This window comes from Gavia stellata, chromosome 13 (genome assembly GCF_030936135.1).
Source record: "Gavia stellata isolate bGavSte3 chromosome 13, bGavSte3.hap2, whole genome shotgun sequence".
Lineage (NCBI taxonomy): Eukaryota > Metazoa > Chordata > Aves > Gaviiformes > Gaviidae > Gavia > Gavia stellata.
In genome coordinates, this window is record NC_082606.1 from 12,461,257 (window position 1) to 12,484,589 (window position 23,333).

Below are 23,333 nucleotides of genomic sequence, written 5' to 3' on the forward strand. Positions count from 1 at the left end.
AAATCCCCATAAACTCAGTCTTTGACTCAACTATTTTTTTACTCAACGAGTCATAGGATGACAGTCTCATGGATATTGGGTGAGGCGGGGGAGAGCTTACAGTGGAAAATTTATCTGACCGTGCAAGTTAACAGAAATTTCTTTATATTTTTTATGGCAGAAACACAGCGGAAAACATTAGGAAGACTGCTTAAAGATTTCAAGAAAAATTTCTCAGAACTTCTTTACTCTAAGAGCAGATTTCATATGCAACAGCACTACACCCTTTGCTGTAGCTGCAACTAACTAGCTGCAGCCACAGAAGAGTAAACGGAGCAGTGACCTACGTCTTGGCATCCCTGAAGATGTCAATGAATAATTCGCCAAATGTATTCTTGGATCCAAATGCAAATCGGTTTCAAGTTAACATAATTAATGAAAGCCATGACAACAATGAAACATCCCAAGAGGATGTGGGCTCTGACCCACCACATTATGAAGAAACCTCTTTTACTGAGGAAGCACATAACAGACTGAGAATCAGTTACAGACCAGGAAAAAGAGAATTATATGACAATTTCCTTCAAAATGGGGAGAAAACAGAAGCTAGTTTACATCCCTATGATACTCACACTAAAATGTATTATCTACAAACTTTCGGCCATAACACAGTGGACCCAGTTCCCAAAATTGATTATTATAGAAACACTGGCAGCGTCAGTGGGAATAAACTCAGCAGACCAAGCTTATTAGAAATTCATGAACAACTGGCAAAGGTAAGTGGAAAGGAAAGATAGAAATTGTCTCTATTCCATTTCCAGGCTATTAATTCTGTTTATTAATATGAAAAAGTCCTTAAATTCATGGACCTTGCCCAAGAGAAAAAAGTACAAGTAATCACTTACCGTATTTCCTTTGGTAGCTGCAGTATGTTTTCTGCCCTGTACCCTGCTCAAAGCAAAGATTTTTATTAAAAGCTGATAGTAATGTACTTGATTAGCAGAAAAACATAGCTTAATCTTGTCTAAAAGTATAAAACTACTGAATCTTTTCTGTTTCAATTAAGAGTTAGGATGGCAGATGATAAATATCAATTCATAATTTAACCAAGCTACACAATTCACACTTATTCTAAACTTGAATTTAACGTCAATGCATAACTAAGTTTCACAGATTCCTTTGTTGTATTCATTAATATATACATATCTATAAGTATTACAAAAAATGTTATGTGCAACAAATGCAATTTCAGCTAATCGGAAATCTAAAGCACTACTGTCTATTGCTGTAACACACCATTCAAACAGCAAGAAAGAATTCAGAACAAGAGTGCTGAGGTTGAAAGCGTTTGCTCAGAAGAGGGAGAGCAGACAACAGTTTTCAGGTACTGATTCAGTGAATGAATTTAGGCCTCCATGCTCATTATACCAATGAATTTGGAGAGAATTGGAGGAGCCTCTTGAATGACTACATAGAAAGCATTTATGGAGGAATAATTTGGCTAAATTCTTCCTAATCTATCACATAGAAGGGCTGTTTAGACTTTGCTCATGTAATAGATGGGACTACATCCATGTAAAATACACTTACAGAGAGAATTACCGAACAGGATACAACTGGCTAACCTGCCTTTGAAAGATTTTCTAGGGCTGTTTCTCCTCTCCCCTTCTGAGTGGGCCTATTTTTGGTTAACACAATAGGAGTTTACTATTGATACATATGACCAATGGATTTTACGGAAAAAACTTCCCCTTAGCAGACTCTTCCTGTTTGCTCCTTTTTTTTTTTTTTTTTCCCCCACATAGGCACTATAGTAAATGAATAATGAAATACCAAAACATGCCCTTTATCATGATAATACTCACTTTTGTCACCCTCTTTGGCTACTTGCCAGAAGAATATACATAGGTCACATATAATCTTTTGGGGTTTGCATATTCAAAACTTTCACAGGAAAGAATTTGAGAGGTTGGTAATATTAAGTCTCAAATACCAGATTTTCACTAACTTCATTACTGCCTCAGATAGGTAGATAGGTGAATTTTGCTGTCTATTCACCTATCTAGATCTTTTAAGGCTTGATTTCCCTATGTGGAAGAATCACCTCCATGCAAAATAAATAGTGTGGAAAGCTGTAATGAGAACTTTTGGGTACAAGAACAACTAGATTAAGCACTTTGAAACAGTTAAACTCAAAAAAATTACTGCAAAACAGTGGAATAACATGATGCTCTACTGACTTTGGCAAAATTAGGCTCTTCCCCGTTAAGCCATAATACCAAGTTCTCTGTAAAAAGCAGAGGAGAGACAGGATACACCTACTTACAGAATTAAAATAAAACCTTTTCTGAGGTTCTTAATTGTGCACTTCTCAGTACAGGGCTGGAAAAAGAGAGATCACCTCTATAGTCAAACTCAGACTAAAAGTGTCAATATGCAACAAAAACCCCTATTCTTTTTCATGTTGGGCAATAGTAAAATGAGAAATCTCCAGAGAAAACATGCTCTCATAACCATTCCACTCAGCTTTACATACTTTTGAGGTCTGAATAATTTGGACAAGCATCTGATTTTTTGGCTGCTGGTCCAGATCTTGTTCAAATGCCAGTTCTCTGGATATTCACCTGTCCTAAGGAGGATTACTATAAAGTAATGAAATCAAGTAAAAGAATAGCCATTAGGAAATTAGGACCTGATTCTTTAGGATCTTATTAGGACAGCTTCCTAGTTTTGGCCTGACTTACTTAAATTAAGGTCTCCACAGACCTGCATAAAATGGCTTAGATAGAAAGGAGAAACAGGTTACCTAGGTCATAATTTATTTCCAAAAATGAATGCAAGATGGATGTGAAAAGAGAAGAATATGAATTTGGTATCCCTACTCATTTGCAGATGTGTAAGCTCCTATTCAAGAGACTAAACACATTTCCATGCCCAGAAGAAACTTCCTCTTACAGAAATAATTTACTTTGGTAGTGGCCAGAGAGGAGAAAAATAGTGTATTGGCTTTGAACGTGATGCTGAATGAACGTGTACTGAACATTAGCACATCAAGGGATTTTCAGTTTTGACCATTACCAGAAAATTCAGGTTTTTTTGCTGTTGCAAATGGTTTGTTTATTTTAAACAAACTTAGATAAATTTGTTTAGGGTTTTTTTAAGGCTTTCACTTAGAGAAGATTAAAAAGAAGGCAGATTACAGCCCAGAATAAAATGAAGGGAAAATTGCTTCACAGGTTGGGACTGTTAAGGAAGAGAAAAAGAGCATCATCTAGCTTGGTCATTCCCAGACTTTTTCCAGTATCCAGCTTACAGAAAGATAGTCTTATGCCTCTCAAAACAGGAAGGTGAATGTCAGAGGTAATGGGGTTTTTGTTACATTGGCAACCCACTGTGCCCTTACGTGAGTTGTAGCCCTGGTCTGGGAGCCACTAACCACAGCACTGGAACAAACGACCCACCATTAGCATGGCTGGAGTCTATTCCTGGCTGTCCCATGCACACACTTTGTGACCTTGGACAAATCACTTCGGTCTACAGAGCTTATTCTGAAGAATAAACAAACACAAGGTCACCAAATAGTAGATTAGTAGGGAAGGGAATTAAGATGGTATGAAAAGACTGAGCTCCTATCAGGAGGCAAAAGCAGTATGTGCAGCTGGATGGCGTGCCTATCCACCAGCCCCAGCGTGCAGCAGGCTCTCTAGCCACCAACTAATGAGGGGATGATATGCCACATTGACTGTGTACAGGGGTTAGACTAATAGCCCAAGATGCTTTATCCCTTTTTACTTTAACACTAAAATCTGGGCTTAGCACACCATACCCCAGGGCAATCCCACCCCCCTCACTCCCAGCTTTTTTGAAACTCAAATTGTTGAAGACAACTGTCCTGTCAAAGCCCATTGCCAGATTCTGATAAGAAGTGATGTATGACTTCAGATTTCTAAACATCACATAAGCATTCCCATTGTGCTTTGATGCTGGGCTTAATATCAGAAGATAAATATTAATATTTAATACACTTTTTTAATACATAATTTTTCAAATGTCAGAATGTAAGGCAGGCTGAAAGGAACTTCAAAATATCCAATTCCCACACCGCTGGAGTCAAATGTGTGTCATCTTTCAGCAAGACATGTCAGTTTTTGCACACATTAAGCCACAAAACGCCAATTAAATCCCTAAAAAATAGTCTAAGTACTATTTCACAGCTGATGGCTGGTGATAATTACTTGGGCTTAATATTTACCCTACATAAGAAATCATCTAACCTTTCTTCATCTTGGCTATTCACCACACTTGTTACAGAGACTTGATGAGCTCATCATCCTTAGCCCCAGGAGAGATGAGACTAAATTGTTCTGAAACAACGAACGGATTTTTTGTTATTTTAAAAAAAAGCAGTTAACTTTTTATTTTGGTAGCTTTTCAAAATGTCTGTCACTTTTATTCCACATCCTTAATGCATGAGTAGCACAGGTACAGCTGCTTGGTAAATAACCAATCATTCACTAAAGCACACCAATTTAAAATGCATTTATGGAAGGTTTAAGGCCATAATTTATGATAATGGCACAGAGAGCACAAATTAATTCAAAGTACATAGGAAACAACTTGTTTCAAGTACAAAGACCAAACCCTTTTATTTTTTTGTCTTTGAAATTCTAACCACTATAGCAAAAAAGCCTTGTATTATTCTGCTCATCTTCCTTAACTCACACTTTAATCATTCACTGTATTTTGAGCAAACACAGCCATTATTATTTTAGGGTAAGAATTGTCAAAATTATCTGAGTAACTCAGGAGCTCAAAGTCACAGGCTTTCAAGAGATCTTGTATTCCCATTTCACTTAGGGCCAAAAGGGCCATAGGCACCAAGTTTAATCCATGTCAAAATGTATTATCCACTCACTTATTTCTCATTTGTGAGCACAATCCTGGATTTACTGTGTCAAAGGCATTCTACAACCTTGCTTCATAGTGGCTAGAGCCCCCATACATGACGGGGGGAGTCCAAACATTAGCATAAGCGTCATATACAGCTGATCTTTATGTCTGTTTTGTTTTTGTTGTTTTTTTTTTAAGTCCACGGACAAATTACAGAAACAGCCCTGAAGCTTAAGCAAGATTAAAAAAACCTCATATGTTTCACAGAATCACAGATGTTTCCCCTCCTTGACCTGTTTAGTTAATCTGGAAATATCTTCATCCCCCTCCAAACCCTAAAAGCATCCTGATTCCTCTCCAGAAGTGACACATGCTCCTGACCCTTTGCCAGGCTATGGCAAGGTATATGGTCCTTCCTGAAGGTCTTTGCAGAGGACCAGACAGTACCTGACAATAGTTAACCTATTGGCAACTCCTTGCAAAACCAGCCGGAACTTTGTATAAAAAAAAATAAAAATTAAAAGAAACAAAGCAGCAATGACAATGAGTATAAACCTCAGTACCATGACTAATTCCTATTCAAGCCACAAGAAACTTATCGTGATGCTAAATTGCCTCAAAGAGTCTGGGGCAGAAGAGCTGAAGAGATAAAAATACAGATTTATGTCTGTAGCTGGATGTGAACAACCTAAAATTCTGGGCTATTTATTCTGGTTACACCACAAATATGGCAGTTCCTAATACTATCTAGTATGGTTATACCAGAGGTGGCTAAACCACAGAAAAGATTATTCATTTACTGCATTATTTACAACATTTCACTGGCATTTCTCTGACTGTTTTCAAGAATGTGTTACCCATTTGCTGCTGCAATTATGTTTGTACTTTACTCAACAGAAAACAGAGTTCATCACAGAACTTTGCCATGCAGCACTCAGCTAGGTCTCTTTTCACTAGTGAGAAATTATACCTGTTGCTACACTTAGCATTATTCATAAATTGTTGCAGCAGCATGTAGAGGCCAACCACGAGACCCTCATTATGTTAGGTGCTCTACTAACATACCAACACAACATATATGGTGAATACAGTTTACAGTTAAAACAATTTAGTATCAGATAATAATGTATTTACTCTTAAGTGATTCTTTAATCTTTTCTCACAGTTAGCAAGCCCACCTGCTGATGCCTGGTGTGAGCAGAATATTGCACTCTACTCCGGAGACAGTAAAACCTGATCTTTGGAATTCCTTTATTCCATGTCTTTCTTATGCAGCCAGGTGTCCTCTGCTTGGCACAAAAATTTGTTTCTTTTCTGTGTGATTCTTCAGAACATAGCCGTGACCACCGGCTCAGTTGAGAGAGTGGCTAATGGAGAAAGCACCACTGGAGATGAGACAGCAGTCAGCAAGGAAGAAGAAAACAAAACAGGATTTGTCAAGTTCGGATGGGTGAAGGGTGTGCTGGTGAGAAACTTACCTGCATTTCTAAAAAATTTAAAAGAAAATAAACTTGAAGATTAGTTCTGCAACACTAAGGTCTTTTAAGAAGTAAAAGAGGGAGGTGGACTTGAGGGATGTTTGCGGTGCTTTTTAAAAGCCTGCAATGCACACTATCACCCTTCTGGTTGTTAACACTACTTTCAATGTTGCACTAACACAGTATTTTTTGTTTAAAACCTAGGTAAGATGTATGCTTAATATTTGGGGTGTGATGCTTTTTATTCGACTTTCCTGGATTGTAGGTCAAGCAGGAATTGGTATGTATCTTACTTAATATCATTTTCAACAGTGAAAGGGATAAGGAGGATAAACTATACATGATCATGATTAATATATAATCTGAGATGTGCATTTGCATGTTGAACTAAATAATGTTTTCAAATGCTTGCCAGGGTAAAAGATGTTAATCCTCCAAACTATTGGAATTTTCCAGACTCGCAGCCAAATTACCGCTTAGAGGCATAGATCTGTTAACTATGCATATGATCATCACATTTGAATATTTCTAAGCTTTACTGAAATTTGTATTTAGATCCTGTAACAGATGTAAACTTCATGACTCGGGCCAATTTCTAATATGTGTGTACAGAGTTAACCTTTAAGAGTTCACACTTTGCTTATCTGTGAATCCCAAACCTTGTCATCTACATATTAAAAACAACGCTTCTTCACACTTCTCTGCAAAGATGAAAACAGAACTGGAAGGAGGTCTCATCTCATCAGGATTTTGTTATTTCTAACTATAGCACAGCACTAGATACTAGTGTACTATGAAACACTAAGTTTTAAAAACTTTGCTCCTGCTTTCATATAAATTAACTAAGTACACTTCATTGCTTGCTGTATCTTTGCTTCTTCATCGTGCAATTGAGTTAATCCAGATCCCAGTCCCCAGGAGACTGGGCTCCAAGGCCTCTGTCCAGCATGTTGTTGAGTGTTCACTGAATCCAGTGAGAGGAGAGCGCTCAGAACACTGCAAGAATCTCCACTAACTAGAAGAGCAGCTCAGTAAGATGCAATATATCATTAGTTGTTGTGTGGTACAACCTCCCTTTTAGAGCTGCTGCTTTGGGGAAGCACAGAAATGTGAACAGCAATGGCAGCGTCACTCCATGTTACATGCTCATACAGTCTAGAATAATGGGGCCCTAATCTCTGACTGGCACTCGGAGGTCATAAAAAACAGCAAGCTGAAGGGTGGATAGCAAGTATTCCAGTTTGGATTCTCACAGAATGGAAATATGAAGTAGACCCAAACAAAGAGTCCAAACTCTGGCCTCGGGGCATCAACTCTCCTGATCTTGGATAAAACGCAGTGCTTGAATTCAGATTGAATATAAGTATCATTCACTTCCTTGTTATTGGAAGTGAAATGAAACACTGAATCGAAACATCTCCAAAATTTTGCATGGTTGAAGTCTCATTTCCAACAAAATACAGTAACTTCACAGAAGTTTCACTTGAGCAAGACTGAGCTTTTAAAAAAAGAGAAACAAACGAAATGCTTATTAAGAAAAAAAATCCAGCTAAAAACTTACAGAGACACAAATAAAAAAAACCCACAATAAAAGTTTCAGAACTAAGCGGAAGAACTTTACCTACTTTTGCAGTGCTCCATGCATGGCTCTAGCACTGTGCCTGACAAAGGGGTGCTTGCTGATTTTATGATGCATACCAAATGAGAGCATACAGCCCAAGGCACTCATAAGTATATGCCTTGCCATGAAAATTCTGCATCTTAATATTGCCAAGACTTTGCTCTGGGGTTTCATGCAAAATTAGTTTTTAAGGGCAGTTTAGTAACTTATTGAGATCATCAAGAAGCATTACTTTGTTTTGAGGTGTGAGAATAGCCATAGGCAAGAGTAATTCATTTTAGAACAACTTACTTAGCAGCCATATGCCTGGGTTTCAATCTAAACTTTAATCAGATTTTAACATTAATTCGCACCAACATCAGTTACAGCCTTTCTGCTTTCACATTTAATTTTACCATTTTAATTCACTGATAAGCAGACCCTCCTTTCTTATGGTTTATTGCTCTGCTGTTGCTTTTTAAAATTGCATGCCTTATGTAAGGAGGTTAGTTTTACTTCTGAAAACGAGATATCAAATTCCATTTGAATAATTTCTCAATGCATTGTCTGAATGTCTTATAAGCAATGAACTTTAAGTCCCTAGCCAAGCTGCTTAAGGAGAACAGTGATGGAAGCTCATCATCACCAAGGCTTGGGGATTTCACTGGGTATTGCTACTAACGTGGAAATTAAATGAGTCAGTTAAACCACCATCTGGGCACCATTTATATCCCCATCATTAGAGGGCCAAAAAGAGAAAACCCAATAATTTCCATATCCTGATAGGCTGTCTGGGGCAAAAGCTCTTACAGGGGAAAAAAAACAATATTCCAACAAGGTTCTTTGTTTATCATCAGCTGGAAAAAAAGGGACAGTACGGTCCTGACAAGGGTCCAGGTCCAAAACTAGTCTGGTATTTCCACCTTACATTTGGGGACTCTCTGAAGTCTGTATTTGTACCTATACATGGAAAAGTTTGCCAAAGGCAGGGAAAAACACCAAGTTTATGTTGACTGAAAATCTGGCCCCAAATATTTAAATTATCTTACACTACGTTACATTACAATGATGTTTTGGTTGAGTTACTTTATTTTATGCACTTTTCTTCTTAAATGTTAAAATATTTTTTTAAATTAACATTAAAGCCTTCCCAAGCAGACATTACTCATTGAATACCCTATTTATCATATACATGTTAACAACATTGTGAAATGCAATAGAAAATCCTGGAACAATACTCCTTAGGATACACATGCACTTACCAAATAATTTTAAAACTAGTTTAAGACTAATGCATCTAACTTACTCAATTTAAGAGTTAACCGCTGATTAAAAGTCATATTCAGCCACTTCTTAGGCACAAAATTTGCAAGGTTTAACAATATCCTTCTATGTAACGGTAGCTGACCAACAGGAATGACCATTTGGATTTTTTTTATACAGACCTGCATACAAAATAGGTGCATGACTAGTTATAGTAAGAGTTCAGAAATCAATAGGATAAACATGACTTATTAGAGACTCAAATCACTTTAAATATCCTACACTATATTATATATCGTTTATATCTCACACATAACATTTCTCTGTCTTAAAGGATTCTGATAACACGGCTATAATTTAAGCAGCAAAGAACATTCATTCAGGGACTGGATGCCTAAAACCATCCAGTATGAACTGAAGTCAGGAATCTGATCTGGAAGCCAGAAGGTAGAAATACAGCAGATAAATAAATATGTTTGTAGTGCTTCCAGCTGGATGTCAGTTGTAGGATCCAAGCTTCAATTTGGACAAGCCCTGGTCAATAAATATTGCTACAAGCAATGTATAATCTTCAGTTCCACACTGAAGACCTATGTACCTTATGGAAACAAGAGAGCTATTGCATAAGCCTTAGCAAGTTCAGATAAAACTTAAGAACTGATTCCATGTTTGGCACCAAACTGTAATTGTTCTTTTTTTTTTCCCAGTGTTTTTCCCATCCACTCATAGATACAAACGGGAATAGAAATAAATTTGAGAGAAAAAATGTCATATTATTTCTTCACCTGACTTGAAACAAGAAAGTGTTCTGGAACTACAGAGCCAAACTCTCTCGGTAGTGCCAGAAAATATAACAGAAACAATGGCCACAGCTGTAGCTTGGGAGGTCTGGTTTGTACACAGAGAAAAACTTCTTTGGTGGGCAGGTAGTCTAGCCCTGGAACATATCCAAAGAGGCTGTGGGATCTTTGTCCCTGGAGGTTTTCAAGACCCATTACTGATTTAATCCTGTGTTGGCAATAGTTCTGCTATGACTGGTAGGCTGAGCTACAGACCTTCAGAAGTCACTTCCAACCAATGTTTCTATGATTCTAAATCGTACTAGGCACCTCCTACTCATATAGTTTCTTGTTTCTAGTACAGTTCCACAAAGTTAACAGAAACCTGACCATATAGCCAAAGATTGGTAACACACTCAGACTTCAGAGTCTTTCTCAAACTGAAACCCAGTTCACCTATCACTGATCTTCAGGTGTTTGATTATTTCTGTTTACTGATACAATTTTTTGATATCAGCTAAAAAAAAGATTCTAAGTTCTCTAAGATTACACATTACAAGGTCACCTGTTAAAGTAAATGGCATCTCAAAAGCAATATTTCCATTTTCAAATGTTTGTCTTGTGTTAGAGTAACACTACTTTTTGCAGGGAAAGAGGGAGTTGACAAGAGAGTGAGGAAGCACAGAACTTGATAGCTTGGCAAGTAAGGCTTGCACTCAGGTCTTGTCTCTCTATCTGATAGAGTCTTTGCCCTGGTGCACTATGAAACTATACAGCCAGTCTTTCTCTGATTCAATATTTAATTAACTGATGAAAGACAGCAGCACTCTTACAAGAGTTCTGGTTAATGTGTTGATCTCTTCACTTAAACAGCCAGGATGTATATTACAGGCAGATATAAGCAACCATGCCAAGGGACACTTGTTTGCTCATTTCCTCCAGCCTTTGAAAATCATGAGAGCTTCTGGCTAGGGTATTCCTAACAGAAAGAATCACTGCTTGAAAACTGGTGTGAATAATTTACTACCATGACATGGACTCCTTGGAAATGTTCTGCAAACTCCAACTGGTCAACAAACCATCTTTTCAGTTTATTGCTCTGATTCTGGCCTGAAAATTCAATTTGAAAAGAGAATGATTTGTAGGAATCACGGAACATGAGTAAAATATTTTATCTTCTTATTACTGACAGGTCTTGGAGTAATCATAATTCTTCTCGCCACGATGGTAACCTCAATTACTGGGTTGTCAACTTCTGCAATAGCAACTAATGGGTTTGTCCGTGGAGGTAAAAATCTTAGGGTTACTAATGCTTTCAAGACCAAAAAGGTCTTTATGTATTATTTTCATATGTGGCAAACAAGAGGGACAATAAACCAAATGGTACATCTAGAGGAACTGGAAGGTAACAATTCTAGCCACCTGTAATCACAATTTATGGCATGTTGAGTTGTCACTTTTAATAAATCCCAGATTTCAGTTCAGTCTGTGAAGTACATTTCAGATGTTCCTGCCTGATGCTGAGCAAGGGATGGCTTCTGGCTTTTCATGGAGTTCTTCTGTTACCTTTCAGCAGGTCTTTCTTATTCAGGGCATTCCAGGTTGGACATCCTTCGACAAACTGTGCATGAGGCATCTCTTCCTCTCATTTTAAAGGCTGATGCAGATCAGTGGATATCTTCAATTGAATACCTCCCTTATAAAATTCCTTACATTTCAGCTGCTCCTTGGAAGATGAGTAAATAATTTTGCTGGAAAAGTGCACGTCAGGTATTTTATGAAACAAAGTTTTAGTGCATTTCAGAGCCTTAAAGTTATAACTGGTCTGCTCTAACCTCTGTGGAAAATGGCAAGTTCTTACTACGTCATTTAAGCAGAACAGGTATTTAAATACACTTGAATATACTTTCTTTTTCGGATCTTTCAGGTCTTGGAATCATAGTTATTGGTCTGAGTGTAGTAGTAACAACATTAACAGGTATCTCCATGTCTGCCATTTGCACTAATGGAGTAGTAAGAGGAGGTAAGTGAATATAATCTCATGAAAAATACAAAAATCTGCAGATTTGTATTAGAAAAAAAATGGAATTGAGATAACTGTGTTATAAGCAAAGCAATAATAAATAAATATATTTGAGCAATCTCTCTCAATGGATCAACAGTAAATTAAAATGTATATAATCTTAAGCACTTCCTGACAATAAATATTAAGTGCCAGTGTGATGAGAGGAAATAAATAACTGACAAAGTAATATGCTCCATTTATGGTGATACGCAAAAAAGATTAAAGATTCACTGCATCACTATGCAGGAGCTTTATCAATGTACCACAGAATATGATCTTTCATGCTAACATTGGGATAGATCCAAGTAAGTTAGAACCTGTCTGGAAGTGAGGTTCTCTCTGCTCTGTGTTACTGTATTATGTATCATGAAAAATTATTTGAAGGTCCAGTTTTGCATGCTAATATGCACGAAAAAGGTTTCTGCAATAGAAAGGTATACGGAAAAGTCTCAAGGCAGAACCAGTACACAGTACATTCTTTTTTTTTCATCAGTGTGCTCTATTAATATAGGGCAAATATTGATCACGTTTGTTAGGCTAAAAGTAGAGATTCCTGCAGTATCATTTATGTGAGAAAAATGAGCAAAACCTGAGCATTTAGTTATGCTGAAATAATAATCATTTCTGTCTGCAGGTGGAGCATACTATCTTATCTCAAGAAGTCTAGGCCCAGAGTTTGGTGGATCCATAGGACTTATCTTTGCTTTTGCGAATGCAGTGGCAGTTGCTATGTATGTAGTTGGATTTGCCGAAACAGTTGTAGAACTTCTTAAGGTAAATGTAGATGTTTCATGCATATGATTAAATTGTTCGGGGTTTTTTTGTTTTGTTTTGTGGGGGTTTTTTTTGTTTTGTTTTGGGGTTTGTTTGTTTGTTTTTATATAATGTATTTGTTTAAGTGGTGATACTTTTTAGCTGAGGCTTGAGGGACATCTTTAGTAGAGAAGAAGCTGGTCTGTCTAAAGATGCCATAGAGCGCTTCTCCATTATTTCTACCTTATGAATATATTTCATACGTTTCTCAAAATCAGAAAAGGAACAGATATCTAATTGGACAGCTAAATAACCCTAACTACAAAGAGCCAGCTGGAACATGAAATACAAACACTTGGTCTCACAAACCTCTGAAACTTTGACAGCTCACTGCTTTCTATTTCACCTTGTTACCTGATCCCACCAGTTGGGCAGAGAAAGACTGCTTCTAATAACATTTCTTACTGCTTTCAGGAGAGTGATACATTGATGGTAGATGAGTCCAATGACATCAGAATAATAGGTACCATAACTGTTGTATGTCTTCTTGGCATCTCTGTTGCTGGCATGGAATGGGAAGCAAAGGTAAACCTTTAAAAGAACATAAAAGCAAGCAGTATATTAGGCTACTGTACAGCATTTGTGTGTGAGGAATGCTATACAACAGGTGGAATTTTCAAAAGCACTCAGTTTCAGTTTATACTTAATCTTTCTAAAAGCAATAGCAGTTTAATCATTACATTCAATGAAAGCACAATTACTCCATGCTCTTCCTTGAACATAGATTTAAAAGGGAAGAGGAAGTTTGTGTTCTGCAGACAGCTTAATTATATTGATTTTTATAATTCATGGCATCATTTAGAGCCTTGGGTAAGTGCCCCTTTTGCCCTTATTTTTGATGCAGCTTGACAGAATAAACAGTAGTTAAACCAATATATGGTTTTATCACTGTACTCTCTCAAGCCCTACTCAGCTGAAGAGCTCTATTTGCTATCCTTTCCTTAATCTCTAATGACTTCTGCTATTCCTTCACCTGTAAAAAAAAGTTCAAAATGGAAATTCAAATGGAAATACTTTAGAGGGTGGAATACAGCTATCAAAATTTGGTCCAGAATAGCACCCTTATTTTTACATTCTGCTATGATGGAGACTAGAACTACTTGTAAAAGAGATCAGAAAAACAATTAGATATTATAACCCTTGGAATGACAACCCACTGCAACTAAACAAATTTTATAACAATATAAAAATGTCTTATACTTTATATCAATGCATTAACTGTTTTGTTTTGCCTTTTCTTGTAAAGAAACTCACATAAAATTAAATTATAACTATATATTTCATAACCCCTTAGTAAAAACTATCTGTTGTTGTCATTAGCTGATTCAGCTGTCTTGATTCCTGGTATTTTTGAAAACTACAGAAATTAGTAATCTGTCATAGGGAACACACACAGATAACTTACTACATAGCCATCCCCACAGTCAATACAAATTAAAATAATCAGGAAAATCTTTTTGTTTCTATTAATAGGCTCAAGTTATTCTTCTAGTTGTTCTCCTTGTTGCCATTGCAAACTTCTTTATTGGGACAGTCATTCCTACCAACAATGAAAAGAAGGCAAGAGGCTTTTTTAATTACCAAGGCAAGTAACCTTGCTATCTATCATAAAATAATAAGTTTGCATTCTTTTTGGCTTCATACTGAGTTAAGGATTCCACTGAAAAAGGTCACAAGATCAGGATCTTCTGCCCACGTTTAAGTAAGCTTGCAAACCAAGGGAATTTATTTCATCTTTGAGTCTGGCTCTCTGCTGCTGAAGTTGATAGCACAGTTAGCTGCAGCTTGAGTCATTTATATATCAGCAGAGCACAGACAAACTTTTACAAAGAGCTAAGTGCAAGTGCTACAGTGACACTCCTGTCACTTCAATATGGATCTGTAGCTCTGAGATGCAGACAAGCACATCCTACTGGGAACAGACTAAGGAAATCAAATTAATTTTCCTTATGATATGAGACAGATTCAAACCCAGTCGTCCAGACATGAAAGATTAGCTTATTCACCTCCTTCATTAGGTAACTTTGGAATCAAATCCTGGTGGTATGTTTCATTTTCACCTATATTTGCAGCATCAATATTTGCAGAAAACTTTGGACCAGATTTCAGAAGTGGAGAAGGATTTTTCTCGGTGTTTGCCATTTTTTTCCCAGCTGCCACTGGCATTCTTGCAGGAGCCAATATCTCAGGAGATCTGAAAGTACGTATTTCATTAACTTCATAATACTAGCTGTAAGCTGAAAAAAGTACAAGAAAATGAATTATGAATCAACACTGTATTCAGTTTTAAATCATCTCTTATTTTGGGAAGTAAAACTCTCACTTTTAAGTACCTGCTTTATTATTTAAAAACATCAATTCACATTTTCTCTCATAATGCATTATGGCTATTTACACAAATTACTGCATTTAGATTTGGGTTGCTATATCATTTAAAAGCATGTTTCAATAACCTATGATAACATATTATTAATGTTCCATTAGCAGCACATGACATAAGAAAAATTACATGTGTCTCTTTTGATGGTCGTCTTTTGCAAAATCTCCTAAAACATCATCCCAAAAAGCCTACCTGTAAGGCTCATGTTTGTACAAACAAGAATCAGTGGAGACCGGCTTTTTCTATTCAGGGTCATAGCAAGGGCAGAGCAAACAGAGCTTTTAAATGAAAGCAAGTATGTCCCAATCCCATGTCACTACTTCTCCTCAAAGGAAAAGCTGCAGGTTTGCAGCTGTGACAAAAGAAAGGAGTTTGAAGAGAAAGGGAAAGGAGGTCCAAGGGTGCCCAATTGTCTTGCTGTGGCCATTCTGTCAGGTCCCCACTCTCCTCTTGCAGTATAGCAGTTGTACGAGATGGTATTTCCAGTATCTAAACATACTGGTGATCTAGAGACAGGAATTTAGTTTTAACTTTGAGTGCCCTCTAGTTTTCATGACTCTGCACAGTGTATTTAGTGCAAAGTGTTTAAAGCTAAATGTAAAGATGAAGTAATTCAAAGCTCAGCAAAGCATTTGGTAAAACATCTCTAGTAAATGTGGAGCAATGCAATAATTCGTAACATTACAAGAAATTCAGAAATGCACCAGGGGTATCCATAACTTAAATCCTGCAATCTAATACTAAAAAAAAACAAAAACCCAAAACAAAAAAACCCCAGCAACAACAAAATCCAAACAAAACCCAAAGAAACCACCCAAAAAACAAACCAAAAAATAAAATAAAAAAAAAAAATCACCAAAAAGATGTGGCCCACACCTTCATAACTCCAGAATGTCAAATGAAGTTATTTGGCTTTATCATATAGACCCATTGTCTTGTATACCTTAAGGATTCAACCAAAGGTCTGTCATTTCTATATTGGCACAGGCCTCATCTCCTTTGTTTTCAGAGGACTGATTTTGAAGCCAAGCACAGAGAGAAATATGTAGAAACCGAGCCACTAATAGCATCTATGAGATTCCAATTTTAATTAAAAAAAACAAAATCATTGTACTTCTGTCCGCTGAGACTGAATCAGCCTCACACAATCTCCATCCTTTTATCAAACAAAAATAATTCTTTTGCCATATATGGCACTCTCTATACATGGCAAGCACCCAAAGCAGCAGCACTTCTTTCATAAGCTATTTGAAAGACTCTGAGCAGACCGAGGGAAGCGGTTCTCCCATTGGCTCTCTGTGGTTGTTTCAGACTGGCAATAAGTGGATTTCTATAACCAAGTCCTCCAGGCTGCAGGTTCCCCACTGAGTGTGTTTAGATATCATTAGACAGGTCTAATTAAATTAACCAGCCTCTCCAGAAATCTAAAAGACAAGCTAAGAAGTATTTAAAAGTATAAAATTGACCAATCAACTTTCTTTAGAATTTGTTGCAAACACCTACGTACATGCTTCTGTAGGTGCTACACACTCAAGTAGTGGCCTAGTCCAAAGCCTACTTACAGAAACAGCTAGTCTTTCCTAGTGACTTCAGTGGGTTTTGGAGCAGGCCCTGAAGTGCTAACATCGTATTAAATATGTGTTTAATTATTGATAAAATTTAAAAGTTGTAAAGCTGTAAGAAGCTTTAATCCTAAGAGTTAAGGTTACAGTGTTTAAGATTGCAGCATGAGACTCCACAAAAACAGTGACCTAAGACATGCACATTAGAACTGTATAAATTAAAGTTACCATGATCTGAAGGCAAAAGGTCTTATGCAGCTGAAGTGACTTTGCAATTATTTTTCAGCTCAATAAATCCTTACCTCATTTAAAAATTATGTAAATTATTAACACAGTTGAGTCATTCATCCATGTTTCACATGACACTCCAAATTTGTATTTTGGGTTTTTTCCCATGCAATGAGCATAGTTAGAAAAGTACAAAAGTCTGTGGCTTAAAATGCATTCCATGCATCTTTGACTTAAAAAACCTCACTAAAGCAACTTAAGAAGACAATTCATAAAGAGTGCTTCCTAGCATAAACAAACACACACTAAATTGTAAGGTTGGCTAGTATTGAAATGCCCTTTAAAATTACAATGTACAATGCAGATCTTTGGATTCTTACTTACAGTTGCATGATTGAAGCTGATATTGTTGTGAGCCAGTCTGTAAGCATTATAACCCTGCCGTATTAAATTATCTAAATTAAAACTCCAAACAGTGAAAGGAAGTAGGCTGTTGTCAAGACACAACTAACAATTACTAGTTGCTAATCACAAAAGTACTGTATTCTGTACAGGGTGACTATCTGAATCTATCTTACCAATTAACCAAAAATGGTCCAGTCTTGTCATCCACAGAAGTTTGATGTAACTGTTTACCCATTATATCATTAAACATTAAAATAAAGCCCATTGAATGTAAAGAGAGTTTGGGGCTCCCAGAAATGCAGAGCTCAGGATTCTCCTACTTCATATCACAGTGTGATGGGACTCACTAGCATGCAAATGCAATCAGAGTGCAGCACACGAACTCACAGTGTTTTTTGGGTCACTGCTTTGTTTTAAGGATCCACAAAGTGCGATACCCAAAGGAACAATGCTGGCCATTCTGATTACAACAGTTGCTTACATTGCCGTTGCAATATGTGCAGGTAAGTACAGAACCTCTGCTTCATGTCTTAATTTATACAGTTAAAGAAGTTTGAAAGCCTGGTATGCAAATGAATGATTAACATCACTGCTTTTTCATCCTGTGGATTTATTATGTAGAGAGATAGTTGTTTTGATTTTACTGTATGTAAAAACAGCGGGGAAAAAAAAGCAGCGATCAGAAGAAACAAAGGTCCCTGTTTGGCAGCTGGATTTTTGTATAACTTGTATGGTTACTTTTGCATTTGATTCAGTGACAAAGACCACTAGCATATAGTATCCATGAGCATAGTAAAGATTAAGGAACCTCCGATCAATCTGCTGATCTTTTGTTCCTCATTCACAATTTTCGCATGGCTTCTACTTGCTTTTACTAGTCTTACTGAGCACTCATGAGTAACAGCATAACACACGCATTTTGTATGTTATATGTCAAAAACAGAAATCAATTGCCTATCTTAAAGAAGATGCACTATGTGACTAGGTGCTCTACAGTACTGGAATGTGAGGTAACAAAACAGACACAAGAGTAAAAAGGAGACCTGTACTGAAGCCATGAACTGTATTGGAGGAATATGCAATTAAATTCTCATTACAAGGGTACAATAAATCTCTGTTCAAGAAAAAGTTTTTTCTTTTTCTATTTTAATAGTGCTGTAAGAAAGAGTGTTGTAAATGACACACTTCCTTACAAGCAAATACCTCAATACACCATGAAAGCCCTGCAGGGTACTCCTTTTTCTGGGAGATTAATCTCAAGTCTTCTTGACTTTTGTGGTTCTTGTACTTTATGCAAAAGGCAGAATACTCCATTCAAGCTGCAGCTCAGGTTATTGCATTATTTGGATCTAAATTTCCCCTGCAATTAAAGTTGAAGTAGTCATTCTTCACTTCCTATTATAAATCTGTGTTAATGCATTCTTCTGTTCTCACAAGCAATAGCCGTATTTCAACTTCAGAGCTGTCTACTTTTCAGTGCAATACTTTTTGTTTTTCTTTCTGTTTGCATACTGGTTTGCTAAATAGATAATGGTTACTTTGGGACTCTCAATAACAATGGTTTTGACATATTTGAAGATACCATATGAACTTACATTTTGGCTGCTAAAGATGTTGAGATCAGCACTCTAAGTTAACTCCATATGTTTCTTCTCATTTCTGGTGGCAAACAAAAAAAAGACAGCATAAATATCAATAAAAGCAAAAAGAATATAGGTAACATCTCCTGTTTAAAGTTTTTCTCACCATATTGGTATCAGTAGGGCTACGACAATTTGAACAGCTAAGGATCTGGGTCTCTAAGGCAATTGTGTGTTCTTGTTAAACAAAAAGTGTATGCCTAGACCTAAGACCCTCACTGACCTGTTTCCTTTGAATACTGGCACTTGTAAAAGTGGTCACAGGCGGACAATATACTTTTGAGTTAGTTAATTTATTGTTGATCTCTCTCTGGTTCTCTACTCTTAGAAATATGCTAGTCCTTATTAGTCAATTGGCTGATTATTTTAAAAGTAACAGAGGTAAATATTTGCTTACAGACAACATGAGAAACTAAGCCACAATACAGGGAAGTAATCTCTGCTCAACATGAAACGTTGCTCTTTGGGATGAGACCAAGGCAGCAGTTGTACAAAATGTGTGCAGACTGAGAGTCAAAGTGCGGCAAGAACATTCTTCCAATGTCACATGGCAGGACAATAATAATATATCATTGTTTCCACAGCCTCCTGTGTTGTACGAGATGCTACTGGGAACATCAATGATACAGTTGTACCTGGAATGAGCTGCAATGGATCATCTGCCTGCAGCCTAGGCTATGATTTTTCCAGATGTGCAAGTCAGCCATGTGATTATGGGCTGATGAATAATTTTCAGGTTTTAATGAGATAATATGTATAATCATAAGCAATATATGAATACATAATTACAAACATGCAAAACCATTATTTGCTGACAACTAACTGCAACAGGACATCCAATTTTATCCAAAATAAAAAGCTATAGGAATAATCAAAGGGAAAAGTCCCCTGCATTCCACATTACCTTCATACTGCCCATCACTAGCCTTCCCAGCACTCTGTAAGGTCTTTACCTTCTCTTTCAACAAGTCCCATGCAGCAGTATATGCTGTAACAGCTTCAAACTCAAAATCTAGACTTAACAGAGACCTCAGGAACTCCTGTCAGATGAGCAACTCATCTCATTGCTCTTTACACACGGATGTGATTTTACCTCAGGGGTGCTGTGGTCACTGTAAAAGGTTTGTGCCACAGTACAAAAAACAGAGTTCTGACTTCTTAAAAAAAAAGTATCCAAAAATAGTCGAGTGAAAAATCAAGTGAGAAGTAATGGGGTCTTTCTCCTAGGCCAGAGAGAGACTGTCTGCCATTTTTATTCTTCAAGATAAAGCTTAGGCAAAGCATCAAAGTAAAGCAGTTCTTCTGCAGTCTGACAACCACGGCTCCCAGATGTCTGTTCAGCCCCAGTGCTTCATGGCCTGTGAGAGGAGCTCACCACCCACCTGCACTTGCTTTTCAGCTAGCCATTTGCAGCTTTTAAAGTCACTTGCTTTTTTCCCAGCTGGCTCTGCTAAATGATAGGGCTGGGTAACCACCTTGAAAGGGATATGCTGTCCCTGTCACAGCCTACTTCTCCTTCCTTCCTTGATCATTTGCCATCCTTGCTCCCACTTCAGTTCAGCTGCCCACACTCAGGACAACCCTTAAAATCAGTGACCTCCCTACAGCCATAAAGAGACTTCCACTTCTTGCATTTATCTTTGCCAGATCAAAGTCAGAAAAAACATATGTCTTCATCTGACAAATCTCAAGAATTAACTGGTTTCTTTCCTGGTGTGCTTCCTACACACCATCTGGCAATCACATCTGTCCACTTCATCCTTTAGCTTCCTTGTCTGGTGCTTCTCAACAACCCTTTTGCTTCAAGGGTCACAGAGGCCAGCACAGCCCTTCTGGGAGGGCTGAGGGACGCCTGAGAGTAACCATCATTACTGTTTGCAGCACTGCTGTTATGCCAGCTCAATCAGGCATTTCCTCTTTTTTACCCATATTAAATAATCAAGAAAAAATACCCCAAACCAAACCAAAGAAAGTACCTCCAACCACACTTCATACTTTGGTGCTTTTTCCTGCCATTTCCATTTTCTCTTCTTGCTACAAGCTGACTATTAACCCATCAAGTAGAGGCTGTTACTTACAGCAACCAGTTAGCAAAGGAGATGAGAAAATCTCATAGAGTACTCATGTGCCTCAGCAGACAGCTGCATACTTGTATAAAAATTTGGCTATACCTCCATTGCTTTTTACTAAAACAAGAATAATAGTATGTCCCTACTTCACAGTTGGTTTGTAGTATATTGAAAAGCAGAGACATGTAGAAACAGAGTACTTAAATGGGTCTGTGATCAAAAAGTGTATCCAAATGCAAGACAATATTCTTTTTTCCCCCTAAAGGTGATGAGCATGGTGTCTGGCTTTGGTCCTCTCATCACAGCTGGCATCTTTTCTGCTACTCTGTCATCAGCTCTAGCATCTCTTGTCAGTGCACCCAAAGTTTTCCAGGTAACATTAACCTATCCATTTCCTTATACTCTATCTTACTTCAAAGACATACAGTTTAGTTGAACTCTGTGTGCCAAATGTGATATATATTTAAACAACACTGACATGTGGGAGGAAGAGGCAGGGAAAACAGTATGTAGAATGTTTTTCAACAGAAATAGGCAGGTCTTATCACCCTAATACAGGGGTGAGCATTTAGCATCATAACATTCCTTTAGTCAGAGCTCAGCTTTGCTACAGGAGCAGGCGGTACACATGTGCTTGTTACAGATAGCTTCCAGGCCACTTTCAGGACCACTTCTATCTCCTTACAGAAAGCCAGCCTGTAAGCACAGGAGTGCCAGGAATATGCAGAAGCCCTCAGGACCATAAGATTCAGGTGCTGGCAGGTGTGCTCAGACAGGCTGTCTGGGCAGCAGCAATGTGGACAGAATGGGAACAGAGGGCATGGGACAGAAAGACAACTTGTACAACTTACACCAAGCCACTGATTTGTGCTTCAGTTTCCTCCAATTTAGACTCTATTTAGCTATTCAGTTTATCTTTTTTTTTAAAGCACTGAATAACTATTAAATGCCTGTGATTATGTTTTCCTGCTATATAATAATATAGCAGAATATTGGCTTATCTATTTGAATGTTTATGCGCCATAGCAGTAGATGTACTTGAAGTACTAAGATTTATTTTTTGTTTAGCAAAAGCCTAGCAAGCTGTCACTCACAGACAGTGAACTACTTCTGATGCAAGAAAGCACTGCCTAACAGAATTAAGTTCTGATTTGTCTACCAGGCTCTTTGCAAGGACAACGTCTACAAAGGGCTCCACTTCTTTGCCAAAGGATATGGAAAAAACAACGAGCCCATCAGGGGATACGTTCTCACTTTCGTGATTGCTATAGCATTCATTTTGATTGGTTTGTATATCATTACACAACTGCTATAATCTCATGTTTTGACATTATATAAACTGATATTTTAATACAATGTTTACCTATGGTTAGAAAAATTTCCAGTCAGGTAAGCTCTTGCATAAGCCCAAGCACACTCAAAACCCTGGTAGCAATTCCATTATTCTTAAAGGTGGCAAAAAGAAACCAACAGGTAGTCTAGTAACAAATAGCTCAGCGCCACCACAGCCTCATTTTTAAAAGATGCTGAGTAGGTGCAATTCCTATTCACTCTGCTGGAAGACGGTAGTGCTTAGAACTATACCGAACAAGGCAAACCCACTAACTTTGGAAATAGTTTTCCAGTTTATATTGCACATAGCTCTGAGGTAATTGAGATAGTTAGGAAGCCTACTTTGCCAAGCCTTCCTTGCAGTCAGCTCCAAAGCAAATCCCAGTGTGCCAGCATTGGTGGTAGAAAATCCCAGCTACCATATTTAGGGGTGTGGGAATTTTTAAATTAGTTTTTCCAAGATTTTAAATTCAAACTGTATGGGAAATGTAAATGGGAAGTTTAGCAGAGAGAATTCAGATTGCCATCTAAAAAGTAAAACAATAAGTTTTAACTATAAATCTTTCGTGAAACACATCTGTCCTCTCAATTATGTATTTAAAATTCTGAAGTTTACACCAGGTCCACATCATTAAGAGCCAGTCTGTAGAATGACAGTATCAACTGTAACCTTGCATAGCACATAATGTTATTAAAATCAGCATCAGCAGACACTACTTAATATGAATTATTATTAGTATATCAAGGTGGGCTTAAATTAGTACCACAGGAAAATACCCAAACTCTCCCTTGTCGACAAATTCAGATAGTGTCTGGATTTAATGCATTGTCAGGAAAAAGCTACCCAACA

The 23,333-nt window shown here is 37.4% G+C and overlaps 1 protein-coding gene across 2 annotated transcripts in view; it reads left to right on the forward strand.

Annotated features, from left to right (window-relative positions):
* The first annotated feature begins 344 nt into the window (after nucleotides 1-344).
* The window catches only part of SLC12A1 (solute carrier family 12 member 1), a 50,657-nt gene continuing 27,668 nt past the window's right edge, over nucleotides 345-23,333 (forward strand). Inside the window, exons 1-12 of one of the 2 annotated variants that reach the window (XM_059824190.1) lie at nucleotides 345-755; nucleotides 6,200-6,334; nucleotides 6,552-6,627; nucleotides 11,182-11,277; nucleotides 12,689-12,828; nucleotides 13,282-13,392; nucleotides 14,341-14,452; nucleotides 14,940-15,067; nucleotides 17,861-17,945; nucleotides 19,667-19,818; nucleotides 21,417-21,524; nucleotides 22,314-22,437. In XM_059824190.1, the coding sequence (XP_059680173.1) occupies nucleotides 345-755; nucleotides 6,200-6,334; nucleotides 6,552-6,627; nucleotides 11,182-11,277; nucleotides 12,689-12,828; nucleotides 13,282-13,392; nucleotides 14,341-14,452; nucleotides 14,940-15,067; nucleotides 17,861-17,945; nucleotides 19,667-19,818; nucleotides 21,417-21,524; nucleotides 22,314-22,437 (1,678 nt within the window). Of the gene's footprint in view, nucleotides 756-6,199; nucleotides 6,335-6,551; nucleotides 6,628-11,181; nucleotides 11,278-11,916; nucleotides 12,013-12,688; nucleotides 12,829-13,281; nucleotides 13,393-14,340; nucleotides 14,453-14,939; nucleotides 15,068-17,860; nucleotides 17,946-19,666; nucleotides 19,819-21,416; nucleotides 21,525-22,313; nucleotides 22,438-23,333 lie in introns of both variants that reach the window. The other variant, XM_059824191.1, reaches the window with a different exon arrangement.